This window comes from Lissotriton helveticus, chromosome 11 (assembly GCF_964261635.1).
Source record: "Lissotriton helveticus chromosome 11, aLisHel1.1, whole genome shotgun sequence".
In the NCBI taxonomy this organism is placed as follows: Eukaryota; Metazoa; Chordata; class Amphibia; order Caudata; family Salamandridae; genus Lissotriton; species Lissotriton helveticus.
In genome coordinates, this window is record NC_136072.1 from 1105886591 (window position 1) to 1105906007 (window position 19417).

General features: G+C 48.5%; 1 protein-coding gene across 6 annotated transcripts in view; it reads left to right on the forward strand.

Moving 5' to 3' along the window:
• LOC144792652 (uncharacterized) overlaps positions 1-19417 on the forward strand; it is a 546052-nt gene that overhangs the window by 191172 nt on the left and 335463 nt on the right. For all 6 annotated transcript variants that reach the window (XR_013602588.1, XM_078667796.1, XM_078667797.1 and 3 more), the window contains exon 2: positions 8377-8581. Coding sequence is in view for 5 of the 6 variants with exons in the window: in XM_078667796.1 (XP_078523922.1) it covers positions 8377-8581 (205 nt within the window). In the remaining variant the exon portion in view is untranslated. The remainder of the gene's footprint in view (positions 1-8376; positions 8582-19417) is intronic.

Here is a 19417-nt window from a genome sequence, read left to right on the forward strand (position 1 = left end):
TCGTCCCCCCTGCAGGCTGCCAATTGATTAGAGACATCCATATCCTCCCCAGGGACATATCAGCCCACGCACCGGTACTTCTACACACGGGAGATCCGCCCAACTCGGCGCGCCCGACGTGGCAGTTGAACGCGTGGTTCCTCCAGGATTTGGGGCTGAACTCCAAAAATATTTCCTCACTAATACCGGATCTGTTCCCTCCCCAGGTACCCTCTGGGAGGCGAGCAAAGCCACCATCCGTGGTTTTGCCAAAGGCCAGCTTAACCTCAAGGGGCGGGCCATATCCCACGAAATTACCAGGCGGGAGGCAGAAGCGCTGCATCTCGAGCAACGCCCTCCTGAGGACCATGAAGAGATGCAAGACAGGCGACTCACATGCCTGAGTGGCCAAATCAGGCAACTCTCCTTGGACGCCACCAGGTAATCTCCATCTCCCTCGCCTCAGCGTACCGGAGTCAGCCGACCTGGACCTCCCCTTGTCCCGTGAAGAAATCAATGACGCAATAACACACACCTCACCTGACAAGACCCCATGCCCAGAGGGTCTCCCACAGGAGTACTATGCCGCGTACTGGGAGACCCTCACCCCGCACCTCTCGATTTCTTTGCTGAGGCCATCGAGAAGGGTTCCTTTCCCCGGGACGGATGTAGCCACCATTGTGGTTATCCCCAAAATGCAACCGCCGTCACCCAACTGTGCCCAATACCACCCAATTTCTCCTATAAACACTGAGGTTAAAATCTTTGCGGGAGTCCTTATCCAGCGGCTGAAACCCTACCTCGCCAAACTGGTCCCTTCTGATCAATGCGGGCTCATGCGTGCACGGGGGACCAGACATTGCCTCCACCGTCTCCACCTGGCCTTAGCGTACCACCACTTACTCACTCCTTATTTGGCACTTCTTCTCATCGACTGTGAGAAGGCCTTTGATTCGGTGGACTGGCGGTACATAGATGACGTGCTGGCCGAACTGGGATTCGGTCCTCGATTCCACAGGCTAGTGCGGGGGCCTCTACTCTCGACCTCACGCGCAGGTGCTAGTTAATGGAGTGTTGTCAGAGGAATTCCCCATTAGGAGAGGAACAAGACAGGGATGCCCCCCTCACCCCTCCTCTTCGCTTTAGCGATGGAACCCCTAGCGGTTCTCATCCGATCAGACGACCACATCCAGGGCTGGAAATGGCCCAACTCGGAAGTGGCCAATATTGCCTTATATGCTGACGACGTCCTGCTCTACCTCGCAGAGCTGGCCCAATCTGGCTCCACTGTCTCAGGGCGTTACACTGCTTTGGGCAGGCCTCCGGTCTGCGGCTTAACCCCGGCAAATCAGTCCTGTTTCCCCTGCACTTAACTAGGGACTGCTTCGATTGGCAAGCCACGATACCTATTAGGCAACAATCCTTTAAGTACTTGTGGATCTGGATCGCATTACTCCCGGATCTCGCCTGGTTCCTCAACATAACCCCGCTGGTAAAGCTCGCCAAGGAGGATCTCTGCAGATGGCAGAAGCTGCCGCTGAACCCCCTGGGCAGGGTCGCCTTATTTAAAATGACGATCCTCCCTAGATTCCTTAATATGCTCCGGAACACTCCCTTATGCTTTCCGCTGACCTGGTTTGGAAATCTCAGCAGCCTTGCCACTAAATTCCTCTGGGGCGCCCGCCGACCCCACGTAGCGTTGGCTTGCTGCCGGATTCCGCCCTATGACGGGGATGACCAACATATACTATTTGGTAACTCGCCTACTCGTTTTATACGATTGGTTTAACAGGGGTAGTCGGACCCGGCCTACAGACTTGAGCTGGGTGAGCTGGGCCTTTTTTCGAATTGAGGCAATGATGTATGGGGGACCATACCTAGAACATTACCTGGGGTGACACAATTCGTCCTCCTGGCTTGACGAGCCTTGCTGCGCCACACCCAGTGGACAAACAATTTGACCCAACACACATCGCTCTGGCACAGCACATGGCTGCAGGAGGTGAGTGCTCTTAGGGGCTTTCGGTCCTTGGACCTAATTGGGATCTCCGAGTTTGGGGATGTTTGGTCCAGCGACCACTTGCGCTTCTTCCAAGACTTGCAATCCAGGCACTCCCCACACCCATCCCAATTTAATAAATACCTGCAGCTGCACCACGCACACATCTCGGGTGGCACTACAATACCCGTGTACAGCCCACTGGAAGCGCAAATCATGATGGGGGACATGGGGAAGGGGGGTATCTCCTGCGTTTACCGTTCACTAACCAACAACACCCCGACAACACTTGAGTGGCTTAGAGGTCAGTGGGAGGGCTGGGAGGGCCCCTTGGAGGAGGAGGATTGGAGGGATGCCTTGATGGCACCCAAGACGGTTACTGCGTCCGCCACACTCGGTCTGATGCAACTGTACTACTTGCATGCAGCCTACCTCACCCCGCTCACCTCCACAGAGCTGGCCTTTAGCCAACCGCCTCTTGCACACGCTGCGGCCAAGACCAGGCCGACTTCTTCCACATGGTTTGGGCATGTCCCCTCCTAGAGCAGTACTCGGGGGTATAGAGCAAGAACTTACCGAGGTCCTGGGCTGGGAGGTCCCGCACGACCCACTACACGCCCTTCTGGGGATCACTGACTGATTGGACGGGTCCCAGAATGAAAAACTGTTCCTCAACACTGCGATGATTGTGGCGAAGTGTGACATTGCCGCCAGCTGGAAATGTCCCACCCCGCCATGCATTGGGAGGTTGCAAAAAACACAGTTGATGGACAGAATGTAGAACAATGTCATACATTCACCCCAGTACAAGGACCTGGGCCTAAATCCATCGTTTTTTTGCACTCCACACCACCCTGGGTTAGACACTGGCTATATGCAAATCAGCTCTGACCCTGTGCCTCATGGGAACAGTCCAGTCCAAACTACCAAGCCATGTCTTTCCCAGACCGGAATCAAGCATCAGAGGACCGGTTTCTGGCTATCAGCCTTCATCAGCCTGGATAGCTTGACTCCAGTGGTGTGGAGAGCCTGGGACTCACGTCTGAGCATACCCAGCCCACTCGGGGTGAAAATTTCAAAAAACACTGTTGATGGACAGAATGTAGAACAATGTCATACATTCACCCCAGTACAAGGATCTGGGCCTAAATCCATCGTTTTTTTGCACTCCACACCACCCTGGGTTAGACACTGGCTATATGCAAATCAGCTCTGACCCTGTGCCTCATGGGAACAGTCCAGTCCGAACTACCAAGCCATGTCTTTCCCAGACCGGAATCAAGCATCCGAGGACCGGTTTCTGGCTATCAGCCTTCATCAGCCTGGATAGCTTGACTCCAGTGGTGTGGAGAGCCTGGGACTCACGTCTGAGCATACCCAGCCCACTCGGGTGAAAATTGCAAAAAACACAGTTGATGGACAGAATGTAGAACAATGTCATACATTCACCCCAGTACAAGGATCTGGGCCTAAATCCGTCGTTTTTTTGCACTCCACACCACCCTGGGTTAGACACTGGCTATATGCAAATCAGCTCTGACCCTGTGCCTCATGGGAACAGTCCAGTCCGAACTACTAAGCCATGTCTTTCCCAGACCGGAATCAAGCATCCGAGGACCGGTTTCTGGCTATCAGCCTTCATCAGCCTGGATAGCTTGACTCCAGTGGTGTGGAGAGCCTGGGACTCACGTCTGAGCATACCCAGCCCACTCGGGGTGAAAATTGCAAAAAACACAGTTGATGGACAGAATGGAGAACAATGTCATACATTCACCCCAGTACAAGGATCTGGGCCTAAATCCATCGTTTTTTTGCACTCCACACCACCCTGGGTTAGACACTGGCTATATGCAAATCAGCTCTGACCCTGTGCCTCATGGGAACAGTCCAGTCTGAACTACTAAGCCATGTCTTTCCCAGACCGGAATCAAGCATCCGAGGACCGGTTTCTGGCTATCAGCCTTCATCAGCCTGGATAGCTTGACTCCAGTGGTGTGGAGAGCCTGGGACTCACGTCTGAGCATACCCAGCCCACTCGGGGTGAAAATTGCAAAAAACACAGTTGATGGACAGAATGTAGAACAATGTCATACATTCACCCCAGTACAAGGATCTGGGCCTAAATCCATCGTTTTTTTGCACTCCACACCACCCTGGGTTAGACACTGGCTATATGCAAATCAGCTCTGACCCTGTGCCTCATGGGAACAGTCCAGTCCGAACTACCAAGCCATGTCTTTACCAGACCGGAATCAAGCATCCGAGGACCGGTTTCTGGCTATCAGCCTTCATCAGCCTGGATAGCTTGACTCCAGTGGTGTGGAGAGCCTGGGACTCACGTCTGAGCATACCCAGCCCACTCGGGGTGAAAATTGCAAAAAACACAGTTGATGGACAGAATGGAGAACAATGTCATACATTCACCCCAGTACAAGGATCTGGGCCTAAATCCATCGTTTTTTTGCACTCCACACCACCCTGGGTTAGACACTGGCTATATGCAAATCAGCTCTGACCCTGTGCCTCATGGGAACAGTCCAGTCCGAACTACCAAGTCATGTCTTTCCCAGACCGGAATCAAGCATCCGAGGACCGGTTTCTGGCTATCAGCCTTCATCAGCCTGGATAGCTTGACTCCAGTGGTGCGGAGAGCCTGGGACTCACGTCTGAGCATACCCAGCCCACTCGGGGTGAAAATTGCAAAAAACACAGTTGATGGACAGAATGTAGAACAATGTCATACATTCACCCCAGTACAAGGATCTGAGCCTAAATCCATCGTTTGTTTGCACTCCACACCACCCTGGGTTAGACACTGGCTATATGCAAATCAGCTCTGACCCTGTGCCTCATGGGAACAGTCCAGTCCGAACTACCAAGCCATGTCTTTCCCAGACCGGAATCAAGCATCCGAGGACCGGTTTCTGGCTATCAGCCTTCATCAGCCTGGATAGCTTGACTCCAGTGGTGTAGAGAGCCTGGGACTCACGTCTGAGCATACCGAGCCCACTCGGGGTGAAAATTGCAAAAAACACAGTTGATGGACAGAATGTAGAACAATGTCATACATTCACCCCAGTACAAGGATCTGGGCCTAAATCCATCGTTTTTTTGCACTCCACACCACCCTGGGTTAGACACTGGCTATATGCAAATCAGCTCTGACCCTGTGCCTCATGGGAACAGTCCAGTCCGAACTACCAAGCCATGTCTTTCCCAGACCGGAATCAAGCATCCGTGGACCGGTTTCTGGCTATCAGCCTTCATCAGAAAGATATGGGGTGTCCCTTTTTGTGGCAAGCCTAAAAGGCCTGCACCTCAATTTGAGTGTTCTGTATATCTCCGAGTACTCTGGGATTAAGCCTAGATTCAATGACCTTACACAACTGAAATCACATTAGTCTATGTATGATACATAAGCAAGCTGCAGATAATATTTTTGGGTGACAAATATTCAAATTAAACTTAAAATTAAAACAACTAATTTCTGATGTAAAGTGTCTGTATTTATTCTCATTTAGTACAAAAATGAGAATAAATACAGACACTTTACATCAGAAATTAGTTGTTTTAATTTTAAGTTTAATTTGAATATTTGTCACCCAAAAATATTATCTGCAGCTTGCTTATGTATCATACATAGACTAATGTGATTTCAGTTGTGTAAGGTCATTGAATCTAGGCTTAATCCCAGAGTACTCTGAGATATACAGAACACTCAAATTGAGGTGCAGGCCTTTTAGGCTTGCCACAATAAGGGACATCCCATATCTTTCTGTAATTTCCCCCTGGTCCCGTACAACCACAAAGAGGGGGCCTCCTACGATTTTTTCTATATCAGCCTTCATCAGCCTGGATAGCTTGACTCCAGTGGTGTGGAGAGCCTGGGACTCACGTCTGAGCATACCCAGCCCACTCGGGGTGAAAATTGCAAAAAACACAGTTGATGGACAGAATGTAGAACAATGTCATACATTCACCCCAGTACAAAGATCTGGGCCTAAATCTATCGTTTTTTTGCACTCCACAGCACCCTGGGTTAGACACTGGCTATATGCAAATCAGCTCTGACCCTGTGCCTCATGGGAACAGTCCAGTCCGAACTACCAAGCCATGTCTTTCCCAGACCGGAATCAAGCATCCGAGGACCGGTTTCTGGCTATCAGCCTTCATCAGCCTGGATAGCTTGACTCCAGTGGTGTTGAGAGCCTGGGACTCACGTCTGAGCATACCCTGCCCACTCTGGGTGAAAATTGCAAAAAACACAGTTGATGGACAGAATGTAGAACAATGTCATACATTCACCCCAGTACAAGGATCTGGGCCTAAATCCATCGTTTTTTTGCACTCCATGCATTGGGAGGTGGCGTAGGGGAGTCGATTGGTGTGCCTCACGAGAAGGCCCTGTATGTAGCGCCGGGCTGCCCGAAGAAATACCACAAGGTTAGGGGCAAATGGTTGGGTCTGATAACTTGAAATTGTCTTACATGTTTACTACATGCTACACCTAAGAACCCTAGGGGTCCTGATGTGTTGTGATTTACCACCTAATCAATTGTGGGACTTGTCAATGTGCTGTATCGTACTGCTGGTCTTGTACTTTCTTTTGTTCTAAAATTCAATACAATTTTTAATCCAAAAAATAAAATCAATAGCGGCTGGTAACTTAGAAGATTAGTCGGGTGAGCACACACACACAGACTAACTTGCACCCATGCGCATTCATTCTTCCCATCCATTCACAAGCACGCACTCGCAAACACTCATGCATCCATCCACAAACAACCACACTTACTCATACCCACGTATTCACAAGCACACACACGTGCACATACTCACGCCATCATCCATTCACAAGCACTTGTGCACCCACTCTCTCACACTTCCATTCACATGCACTTACACACACACGTGCTTGCATTCACCCATTCACAGCACACGCATGAAGAAAACTAACCATAATGAAACACACACCCAAACCTTCAGTAAGGCAGTTCCCGGGCCCCAGCAGTGCAGGCAGCATCGTCTGGTGGTGGAGGAAGAAGCACGACAGTGAGGCATCACTGATAGTCAGCCCTGGGCATATCAGGGTTTAAACCTGACGCACCCAGGGTTGACTTTATCAGTGATGCCCCCCCGCCCCGTTTCTCATTTTAGGGAACATCCTCACAGGGCTTTGCCAGGGTGCTGATGTCACTGTCCTCAGGGCTGTGACATCCTTCACCTGGCAAACTTGGACTGGCTGCATTAACGAATGTGCAGCATTTGGCTGCTTGACCCTGCCATGATGAGTGCCTGACCTTTGCTCAGTCTGTCAGACACTCATCATGCTTTAAAAATAGAGAGCAGCGGGGCCCCTAATAATGAGCTGTCACAGTATAAAATAGAAGTGGGCACAGTTCAGCTGGGTGGTCATACCTATAGGCTGCAAGTGTGTGATCTTAGAGCAGCATGCACAGTTAAATTCAAGACTCTTTAAGAGAAGGATAAAAAAACATTAATTTGATTACAAGCAGTCAGATATAGGTGTTTCATGTGTATGTCAGACACTCAATGTCAGTATTATCGACATGCACACAGATTGACTCCAGAAAACCGACTTCCAACATATTGTCAAGGTAAGCATGTACCTCGTTATATATTTGTTATTCTTTACTCCACATCTACCTATCTTAATATTATTGTTGTAAGCACAGGTGAACATTAAGAACTTTTTTATTTTAGTAAAACCCTGTGCAATGGTATTTGAATTCTGACAGTTAATTTCTTCTCATGAGCTTTTGGTGCAATTTTCTGGAGTGAGATTCACTCAGGACAGAACGTTTTTGTCAAGACTAAGGATTCTCTAATATTGATTAATTCTACGCAGGATTTTCCTGTTGAATGTTATTGTTCCCCATAAGTATACAAATGTATACTGACCTCAACGAATAAACTTCATACCCATGTTCACATGGACATTTGGGTTGCTCTTGTTTCTAATATTTTCAGGAAACTGCATGACGACGAGGGATCACTTCTGACCTTAACTAAGTAGATATTATTTCAAATCATGTGCATAGCTTTTAATAAGAATACTGATGCCTTCAATCGACACACACCGCAAAAATGCATGTTATAACTTCCTTTCAATTATTGTGTTAAATTACTAGTTTTTTAGGGGGAGACATTCTACCCCACAGAACAATAATGTTGAATTTTCCATTCCTAAACAGTTTTCAAAGCTTCAGTTTTAGCTTGTCGACATAAAAAAGGCAGGCAACCTTTTTCTTTTTGTCCTATATACGAATATTCCCCGATTAATTAGACAAAATAATCATCCCCAAATATGTGTAGCCATCGGCTATGTGTAATTCATGTCTAATGATTTGCTGTACGCTGTCTATCTGCTTTTGTAGATTCCCAAAGGACCCCGAGCGGCGCAAGGTATGGGTGGCAGCTATGTGCCGGACAACAAAAAGCGGGTTGCCATGGTCCCCAACTTCACACAGCACTCTGTGCTCGGCTCATTTCAGAGAAGAGGCCTTTGATCGGACAGGGCAGACCGTTCGTCTCCGGCAGGAGGCCGTGCCAACAATCTTCAGCTTTCCACAGCACCCGCAGGTGAGAAGGTGATGGTGTATGTAGCACTATTGCATCACTAACCACAATTGTATGTTTCTCCATCATCCACTGCTGTCCTGTGGTACTCCTGCACTGCCCACTGCTGTCCTGTGGGACCCCTGCATTACCCATTTAGGTATTGTGGTACTCCTGCACTTCCCACTTAGGTATTGCGTTACTCTTACAGTGCCCACAGCTGTCCTTTGGTACTCCTGCACTACTCACTGCTGTCCTGTGGGACTCCTGACTACCCACTTAGGTATTGTGGTACTCCTGCACTACCCACTTAGGTAGTGCATTACTCCTGCACCACCCGCTGCTGTCTTGTGATACTCCTGCACTACCCACTGCCGTCTTTCTGGACTCCTACACTACCCACGTTGGTATTGCGTTACTCCTGCATTACCCACTGAGGTATTGTGGTACTCCTGTACCACTCACCTAACTCCATTAATCCTGTTGCATCTCCCATTGCACGCACATGGTCCATTACTGTCTTTTGGTACTCCTCTGTGAGGTTTCTTCTCAGAGTTTGAGTCTTGTCATAGTTACTTATTAAGTGGGCAGCCGCAAGGAGAATATTGTTGCTTACCACTGGATTCAGATGGCCTTATACTTTTGCACTCCATTTGAGTAACAGAGTTACTCCCTATGTACACACCACTTTCGAGTTGCATCTAGGCTACACTATCAAGGCTTACGCCAGGTGGTGGTAGCAGGGTACATACCGTACGACACAAGTAATGACACATGGTAAACTCAAAGTCTAGCCTGTGCTCTAGTTTTGCATCTATAGACAGGAAAGTCGGGGGTCCTCATATTTCTGAGGGGAATTAGCAGATATTACAATGTTTGGGGGAATAACATGCAGGAATCGGACTTGTCATGCTGACTTCCGCGTATTTATGCCTAGTACTTAACCCTTTACTTTCTTGTGTTCCTGCAAACTTTTTTTTTTTTTTTTTTTTAATTAAATTTGTATTCATTGATCAACAACAGTTACAATACGCCTCTACCTCCCCCTGTACATCTGGAAGGATGGATAGAACAGAAGGAATCAATATAACAAATGCAGTGTCTTCATACATTGTGAATATATGCTATATGTTGCCAGTCCAGCGTAGCAGATTACATCCTAGAGCCCGTGCAGCCATGTAAGGCCGCTTAGTCAGCCATGCCAGGCATAGCTCATTATGCATTGGTGTTCCTGCAAACTTAACTCTAATTATCAGGGCCCGTATAATGAAGACCTGGCTCCTTACCTGCAGGTAGATAAAGAAGGGAAGTTAAAATGAAGCATAGCATACAAAACGAAGCACAAATGGAGAACAAGTCAAGACACTACAAATGAGCCCTTATATGCAGTGGCGTAACAAAACTTGAGGGCCCCCCTGCAAAGTACACAGAGGGGGTCCCCCATTCTCCGCATCAGTCAACAGTTCTCAGGCCAGCGACCCGCCATACTGCAGGGGCTCACCCCAGCCATAAAATACGCATTTGCAATGCAATTGGTCTCGCATTATTAAAGTTTGAGCTATAGGCATAGCTAAATAATGCAACACCACTAGCTCAAACTTTAATAAAGCGAGACCTATTGCATTGCAAATGCTTGTTCTTTCCGCATGGGAAATGTCAGCAGGTTTGCCCTGACATTTTCAGGAAAAATTGCTGTAGGTGCTCTGTTTACTGCCTGTGGTAAATGCACGGTGGGGTAATCACTGCATTACTAATAATTATCGACCCCTACGCATTTCCATTTGGTTAGGGTTTGGAATTTAGCTCAGCAGGGCCTATTACTAACTTGCTTCCATTGGTGCTGCAGGGGCTGTGGCAGGGCGCCCAGTGACCCGAGGGGCCATTGAAAGCCGATTATTACTATATTTCAGAGCTCTAAGTGGGCCGGGTCTTGCCGGTGCTGAGCACCGGCAGTTTTAAAAGGCAGGTGTTGAGACGGGTCGCTACAGGACTCTCCATTTCTGCCCTCACCCTTAGGGAGACAAAAAAAAATCTTAACTCTGCAGCAGTGCCATCCTTCACTGCCTTTGATCTAACTTCAAAGAGCCTTGTTATAGTTCTTTCAGGGTCTCATAATTTCAGAACAGAAGCATTTTCAATGTTCTAGACAAGCAAGCCATAGTTGTTGCTTATTTATCGTACACACCTAACAGCTATTGGCAAAGCCAATGGCCCTGACTTGTAGTAGGTGTAAATGCTACTTGTTGTATTATATACCTAGATGCAATGATAGAAAGTGCAAAATACCAGTCGGGCGGCACACCATCCTAAGCACAGATTTTTAGTTTATGAGTTTTTAAGCCACGCCCCTTTAAGAGACCCCCAGTTTTTTCATCCCACTTAAAGACCGTTGGTGGCCAGCCCTTTGGCTTTGTCCATGCCTGTTTTGTCATGTTGTCTTTTAAATTATATTGTTTAAGGAGAGGCCAGTACCTCGCCAATGTAAAAAAAACGGCTAAAACCAAACTTATTTTTGAGCCTCAAAAAGCACACATTGCCAAAGTGGTCCCTGGCACTGAAAATAACTACTTTCTTTGTGGATGTGCTCCTATTGAAAGAGTCGAATGGCATCACTCACTGTGGCTAAAGTGGGCTAATTGCTTTAGTCTGAACAAAGCCAAACAGAAATCCTCCTTTTAGGAAAAGACACCTATTCTTGGGATGACCATTAGTGGCCACCCTCTCTAGGACCCCTTCCCTTCCAAAAACTATCATCAAAAATCTAGGAGTTTGGGTGGATAGCATTTTATCATTTGAAACACAGACGAGCACAGTAGGAGGCATGTGTTTTGGGCTCATGAGAGGATTTAAACCTATCCTGGGCTTCTTTTCCCCTCACATTAGTCAAACTACTATTTAGGCAGTTATCCTATCCCCGTTGGATGACTGCAATATTCTGTACCTGTACAATCAGTAATTGGAAGACACCAGCTGGCACAAAATTTTGCGGCCAGGTTGCTGTTCACTCTCCCAAAATTTTGCTTGTCTTCTGGTCTGCTCCGCAATTTGAATTGACTCCCAGTGGAGAGGCGTATACATTTCAAGACCATGTGTATTATCCATAAGAACTTGCAGTCCCAGAGGGCCCCTATCATGTCCAATCTGGTATCTCTTTATCAAGCATTATGTCCTTTGCGTTCGGCCAACCTTAATCTGGCCACTATTCCCTATGTCAAGAGAGTAAGAGCGAGAGTCTGCTCCTTCCGTGCTAAGGCCACAGCTTTCTGGATAGCACTCCCTCTCCCTATCAGGTCCCTACAGAACAATTTGCAGTTCAGAAAAACATAGAACAACTGGTTCTTCTTTACTATAGGGTTTTCCTTTAAATATGGCAATTGCCATTTCTTGGACTAGCCCTGGAAAGCCCAGTTGCCGGGGCAGCTATGTGCTCTAGAAATTTTATAACATAACATACTCTGCCCAAATATCAGAGTAAAACGTAATGAATAAATTGACAAAAATCTAATATGGGGAACCACAGATATCATTTTTTTTAAAGATTTAAGGGAAAATAGCACCAAAAAGCACAAAGCGTTAATGATAGTCGATGGTCTTAGTAGACTGTGGCCTAGGCACAATTAGATGCTGACTGTGATGGAGCATGGGCCTGATACCCCAAACAAGTTAGTTCCAGTCAAAAATGTTACCTTCTGACTTAGTCTTTTAAGTTCCAGTCAAATACAGGAGTATACTTCTAAAGTCAACAGAATCTTGGGAAGCATATAGATACTCACAGGGTGTCAGGCAGAGGCGTGCAGCAGGGTGCATTCCAAGTCTAGTTGCTACTGGTCAGCTGGGTACCTCCAGAAAAAGGCCTCTTGAAGATTGGTGTCTTCCTTCCAACCAAACACACACAGGAGTACACTTCTAAAGCCACCAGGACCTCATGAGAAGCATATAGATACTCAAAGAGTGTCTGACAGAGACCTGTAGCATGGTGCATTCCAAGTCCAGTTGCCCCTGGTCAGCTGGGTACTGCAAGGAAAAGCCTCTTGCAGCCTTGTGTCTTCCTTTCGCCACACAGGAGGTCAGCATATTGACCTCTGGAGTCCATTTCTAGTTCTTGTGTATAAGAGGAAGCAGGTCCAGCCCTACAGGACGCCTTTCAGGTCACAGACAGCAGGTTCAGTTCTCTTCTGATATTTAACAGGGCCGGAAAGTATTCTGAAGTGGGTGCCTGGAGATGTCACGTTTATGCCTGGCACTACTGATGGGTGAGAATGACTCCTGAGCTCTACCCATGGGGTAAGAGTTTGCAGGAGTAATCTTATCTACTTTTGCAACCGTTTGTGTTTGCCTTACTGAAACAGGCCCGAAATGCCACATATTAGGGCATTTTCAAGATGGCAAAAGTCTTCGGCCACACTAAACTTGGGCTTTGAGGGCTTGGGTTTGTGCAGGTAGTGTCCATTGTTAAACTGAGTATTCCCCCACCCCTATCACAGAAATACAGTTTGAGACAGGCACTGTACCCAAAACAAACTAGAGGCAGGAGTCTGGTAGGACAAAAGCAGGATCTTCTCTCAACCAGACACTTTATACACAAGAATTGTCTTAACATCCTGTACATGTGCCCATTCAGGTCAGTCTATTGCTCATTCCTGGGAGGCATTTCCCACCCATTCAAGGCTGAGCACAGGCTAAGAGCTGGCAGATGATTATGCTAGTTAGCCTTCTGATAGTTAAGGCAGTTAAAGGGTAACATTCCGAAAGATACTTTTCTTTAATATTTATTATAAAACAGACTTCAAAATTGAATTGGATTTTTAATAACTATTGAAAATAGTGGTTTAATTATTTTTTCTCCCTTTCCAAACATACAGTGTTAGTATTTAATATTTTCTTCCCAGTGTTTCTGTATGAGCCAGACAGACTTCTTACATTGATAAAGATCAATTTACAATGGTCAGGCGATTTCAGTAGTTGTTTCCTAAGTTAACTTTGCCCGGCGTAAAACGCCTCTAATACCATATAAAGTTATTCAATAAAGAGGCAGGCGCTGGAGACTGGAAGGCAGGAAACAAGTTTTATTCCGACGGAGTGGAACACATCAGATCGGACAACAAGGTATCGTCTCGAGGTGCTCTCCCAACCTCTCTGAGACCTGGTCTTTTATACACTGGTTTAAGACATGTGAACGTCCTTTATTACAACAGGGACATTGTAGAGCATGAGAACGACATCACCGGCACTCCCCCCCCCCCCCCCAGTTCCAGCCCCTTCAAACACATGACAACAGTAGGGGCCCTTTCCCCTCATATGATTGGGAGGGGGCTATCACGCAGCTGAGTGTTCTGCCGATTCCTTTGGAATGTGTGCGCCTGATCGAATCTCAGGGGATGGGGAGGTCGTGATCAATAGTGGCTCCTTTCAGGAAAGGCGAGTGCATACAGTAATGGGCAATAAACTGTATCCTCGGGCTCAAGGATGACCAGCAGTCAGTGCTGACGTTCAGGCTCAGAGGAAGGGGTCATCAAAGGAGGGGTATTCATGGACGGAAAGGAGGTGTTGGTCAGGCGCGGGGTGCGATTCCCTGGGACAGAGTCATGGGAGGGGAGGGTTCATGACTTGTGCATGTGAGTGCGGGGGCAGCCAGGGTGCGCGGGGAAGGCTTGCATGGTCAGGGAAATGTGCTGACGGGCGATCGTGAACAGGGAGACCATGGTACCTGAAATGGCTGTCGTGTATGCTCGTACGTGGGTCTGCAAGATGGCGTAGATAATGTTTAGTACACTAACTAAAATTCCACAGTCCTCCCTTTAACATGTCTCGCCAGCTTGTCAGTTTGGATCAATCCCCATGAGACCACGCACCTCTATTTCGTATAGGGGACTCATGTGCTCGCGTTTAAAGTTCAAAGTCTTCGGGCACATACAGTTGGAAATGAGTGCACATAAAGATGGTAAACATTGAATACCTAAACAACACCCACATAGTATCATGATTGGTATTAATAAAAACGTGAACAGTCTCCATCCCCAGTTCTTTAAAGTGTCCCAGAACCAGCCTCCAAGCGACCATCCTTCCTGTTCCTGGTGAACCTCCGAGGACAGTCTGTGGAGGTGTTCGATTGCTTTATAGACTGAAGGTGAGTTATCTGGCACGTAAGTGCAACAGCTGGAGCCGATGATACGGCATGCACCTCCACGGTCGCCCAGAACCACATCTAGAACAAGACGGTTTTGGAGAGCCACCAGACGGACTGCCTGAAGCCAGCCGTGTTGTTGGCGAGGACGCCAGCGGTGATGTTAATGGTTGTTTCTAATGACTGAGTCAGGTGTCGGATAGCGCGGCTATTTGCCATTGGTCCCCACAGAGGAACAAGTCCCTTTGCTCCATCCAGGAACTGTGCTCCGGTGGAGTCGGCTTGTTCAACATCTCCAGCGCGCTTTTGCCGGTGGTGGTTGGCTGGAGCCACATACGTGGGAGGAAGAATGAAGGCGATGTAGCACGTACCCTTCCAGCCTTTTGGGAGCCACGTGTAAGCTTTGGTGCCACAAACAAAGTACATATTCGGGGAAGCAACAAAGGAGGGGGGGTCAGCTGAGGCCAATGTTTTGGTGATGCGGCAAGAACTGTGACCCACCAGCTGCGTTCCTTGTCCTTCGAGGCATACGAGTCCTGTGACATTGATAACAGACAGGGCCGCAGTCAGGGTGGCAGCCGTTTGTTTCCGCAGGTGGGAGAAGGTGGATCTGGCTGGATTGTGGAGCACCTGCATTTCGACCCTTTCTTTGGCAGGGATGTTCGTAAGGAAGGTTGAACCTGAAATTGCGGGACAAAAGGGCTTTCCTGTGTTGTTCAGCCAGAACCCATAGTAGAAGTGTGACACTGTCTGACTAGAAGCGGCGTTGTCCTTGTGGCTTTCTTGCATGAGGATCAACCAGGCGAGGCAGGAGCCGTGAACTGAGAAAGGTGAAGGAATAAAGGGGATGGAGTGTCCGGTAGCATGTGGGAGCAACCCACAGATCCAGCAGTTTGTGGCATTTGTAGCAAGGTTGTGCTGGTGCAACAGTTGTACGAAGGAATTGTTCCAGAATTCCCTACGCCTTTCTCGAAGCTGAGGTGAAAGGGTGATCAGGTGGTGCTCTTTCACGGTGGTTGGCTGGACAGTGGTTGGCAACATCTGGTGAGCGGGCGTGCTTTCCTCCAGGATCCAGAAGGAAGTCATGAGGAGGAGGCAGAACAGGGAGATAATGAAGAAAGCGATTGTCTTTGATTTGTGCAAATTGTCAGTTTTTGGATTCTTATAGTGGGTATTTCCTGTTGCTTTCGACGTCTTCTTATCTGGCGCTTCCATCATCTTCTTATCTGGCGCTTCCATCATCTTCATCTTCAAGGTGCTCGGTAGTGGGCAGAACCACAGACTTAGTTTGGCTTCTCTCCAGGTAACCCTTGGTTGCTTTGGGTCACCGTTCTGAGATTTTTAACTTAGTCAGTGGCCTACTTAGCCGAAGCTCCCTCCTTTCGACGTAGGAAATACCCTTCTCGAGATGGCACAGTGGGATCAGAGTGTTTTGCAAGTTCAAGTGCCTCGGTATCAGGATAGCAGTTCAGTGATGGTCGGTCTTTGTTCAGGAGCTCTTCTTGGGTGCTGACGTTGTCTGTCGTGGCCAGGGTCGAGGAAATCTTCTTGCAGTGGTGCGCATGCAGCCAGTTCTTTTTCCCCTCCACTCGAAGAGCCGTCCGAGTGGTGATCAGTACTTGCCAGGGGCCCGTCCACCGGGGTTCCAGACTCTTCGCTCGTTGAAAGTTCCGGATCAGGATATAGTCCCCCGGTTGGATATTGTGACCGGGACCCCTGGAAGTATCGGGGATGGCCTGCTGCACCTGTTGATGAATGACAGACAATGTCTTAGTTAACTTGTACAAATAATCTGACAGCAGGACGTCGGGGACGTCATGAATGGAGGTTGGTTTGGGGGCAGTCCAGAGGTTCATAGGCCGCCCAAACACAACTTCGTAGGGGGTCAATTGATGCTTAGTGGGGGTGGAGCGCATCGATAGTAATGCCAGTGGAAGGGCATCTGGCCACTTAAGTCCTGTGGTGGCCACTATTTTTGACAGTTTCAGTTTCAGTGTAGCGTTGTGTCGTTCAACCAGGCCAGCGGATTGGGGGTGGAAGACCGCATGGAACCTTTGTTTGACCCCCAACCCCTTCAGGATAAGTTGGATAACTTCAGCTATGAAGTGGGGGCCATTGTCGCTCCATAAAATTCGACAAAGGCCGTAGCGAGGGAAAAACTCCTTCAGTAGTACTTTGGCAGTAGTCATGGCAGTGTTATCACGGGTCGGATAGGCTTCCACCCATTTGCTGAAGGCACATACAATGACTAATACGTACTTCAAGCCTTGGCACCTCTCTAATTGGATGTAATCCATCTGGAGGACCTCAAAGGGGTGGTCGGGGATCCTAAACCCTCCCCGGGGTACCACAGTTCCTTTCCCGGGGTTGTGTTGTAAACAGATAAGGCACTGTTGGACTAGGCGCTTGGCTGAGTCGGGGATCTTGCCGTTGTGCCAGACTTTGGAAATGAGTTCGATCATAGGGGCAGACCCTATGTGTGCAGGGGAATGTGCCATTGTCAGTATGGGGATCAAGTATGCATCAGGCAGCAACCATTTGTTTGTGTCCTTTGTCCGCCAGCAGCCTTCATCGTCCCTTAGACCCACCCGTGCCCACTCAGTCAGTTTGTGTGGTGTGCTGGCCGATTGGATATCTTTGATCGTTTCCCTAGCGTCGGTCCATTTTTCTGCTTGTGACCTGGTCACATACATGCGTGTCGGGGCCCTATTCTCAGCTGTGGTTCGGGCAGTGATGTCGGCTAGTGCGTTTCCCTGTCCAACTAAATCTGTCACCTTCTTGTGTGCCTGACATTTGATCACTGCTAATCGTGTGGGGAGAAGGACTGCTTCAATCAGGGCGGAGACTAAATCTCCGTGAAGGATGGGTGTACCATGGGACGTCAGGAATCCCCTTTCCCTCCACAGGATCCCAAAATGATGAACTACCCCGAAGGCGTACTGGCTGTCCGTGTAAATGTTCGCCGTGGTTCCTGCTGCTATGATACATGCTCGTGTGAGGGCAATTAGTTCTGCTGCCTGTGCGGATCGTTGTGTGATGCAAGCTGTTTCAACTACTGTTCGAGCAGTCGTTACCGCATAGGCAGCAGAAGTGGTGCCGTCTGGGAGTTTGATGCAAGAGCCATCTACCCATAGTTCTCCGTCAGGATCTGTGAAAGCAATGTCTTGGAGGTCAATTCTACTCCTAGTCTGCTCGTCTGTGAGAGTCACGCAGTCGTGTATAGGGGGCACATCGGGGTCATTTTCGGGCAAGGGTAACAGTGTGGCAGGATTTAATGTCGTGCATCTCTTCAGAGTGATGTGGGGCGCGAGCAAAGTCAATTCGTATCCTGTCAGTCGTGCACTAGTCAGGTGTTGAGTCTTTGTCTGGTTCAAAAGTGTGTCAACTGCATGGGGTACTAATACTGTGAGAGAGTTCGAAAGTACAATTCCCTCACTCTGTCGGATAGAGACAGCAGCAGCGGCTACTGCTCGAAGGCAGGCTGGTAGAGCTCTGGCGACTGGATCAAGAGTGGCAGAGAAGTAGGCACAAGGGCGCTGTTTGGCGCCGATGGGCTGGGTTAGAACGGACAATGCGCATCCCTCCCTTTCGTGAGTGTAGAGGGAGAAGGGCTTGGAGTAATCTGGTGTTCCTAGAACGGGTGCCGAGCAAAGGGCATCTCGCAACTCCTTAAAGGATGCTTGGCATTCGGGAGTCCACGGGAGTGGGAACGGAACATCTTTGGCCAACAGGGAAAGTAGGGGTTTTATAATGAGACTGAAATTTGGTAACCATTGTCGGCAGAAAGAAGTAAGGCCCACTAATGAACGGACTTGCTTCTGTGTTTTTGGAATAGGGGTGTCTAGGATGGTTTGGATTCGGTCGGGTGTAAGTTTTCTCCCTTCTTTGGACAGGAGATGACCTAGGTATGTTACTTGAGACTGACAGAACTGCAGTTTCTTTTTGGAGACTTTGTGGCCATTCTCCGCGAGAAAGTGCAAGAGTTGGATAGTGGCTGTGATTGCAAGTGGAGTGGTGTCGGCCGCCAAAAGGATATCATCGACATATTGGATCAACACCACTCCATCTGGTAGCTGGACGGCATCCAGCTGCCTTTTTAGGGCCTGGCTGTAAATGCTGGGACTTTCAGTGTAGCCCTGGGGAGCTCTACAAAATCAGTATGAACGGTTTCTTAAAGTGAAGCCGAAGAGATAACGGCTGTCTGGATGGATGGGGATAGAGAAAAATGCATTTTTAAGATCTATAACGGTGAAGGTGGTGGCAGTGGACGGGATGAGAGTCAGAATGGTGGCGATGTCTGAGACTACGGGGTACTGTGGCACCACCACTTTGTTGACTTCTCGCAGGTCGATGATGAAGCGGTACGCTTTCTCATCCCCCTCACCTTGCTTCTTAACAATGGGTAGGATAGGACTATTGCAGACATTACTAACCACTTCCTCTACCACTCCTGCATCTACCAAGGATTGAATAATCGCTACCAATGCCTTCTCGCCTTCGGGCGATATCCGGTACTGTGAGAGTTTCGGGAGTATTGCATCTGGTCGAACAGTTATGTGTACAGGATCGATCATCATTCGTCCTACATCCGAGTCGTTTCTGGCCCATAGGTGCAGGGGTAGTGAATCGAGCAAGGATAGGTCAGCATCTGTTAGAGTGTACATATGTCGTGCGGGGTAGGGTCCGGACATGTTCGGGTTGTCGTACAGGATGACTCGGACTCCTTCCGGGGAACA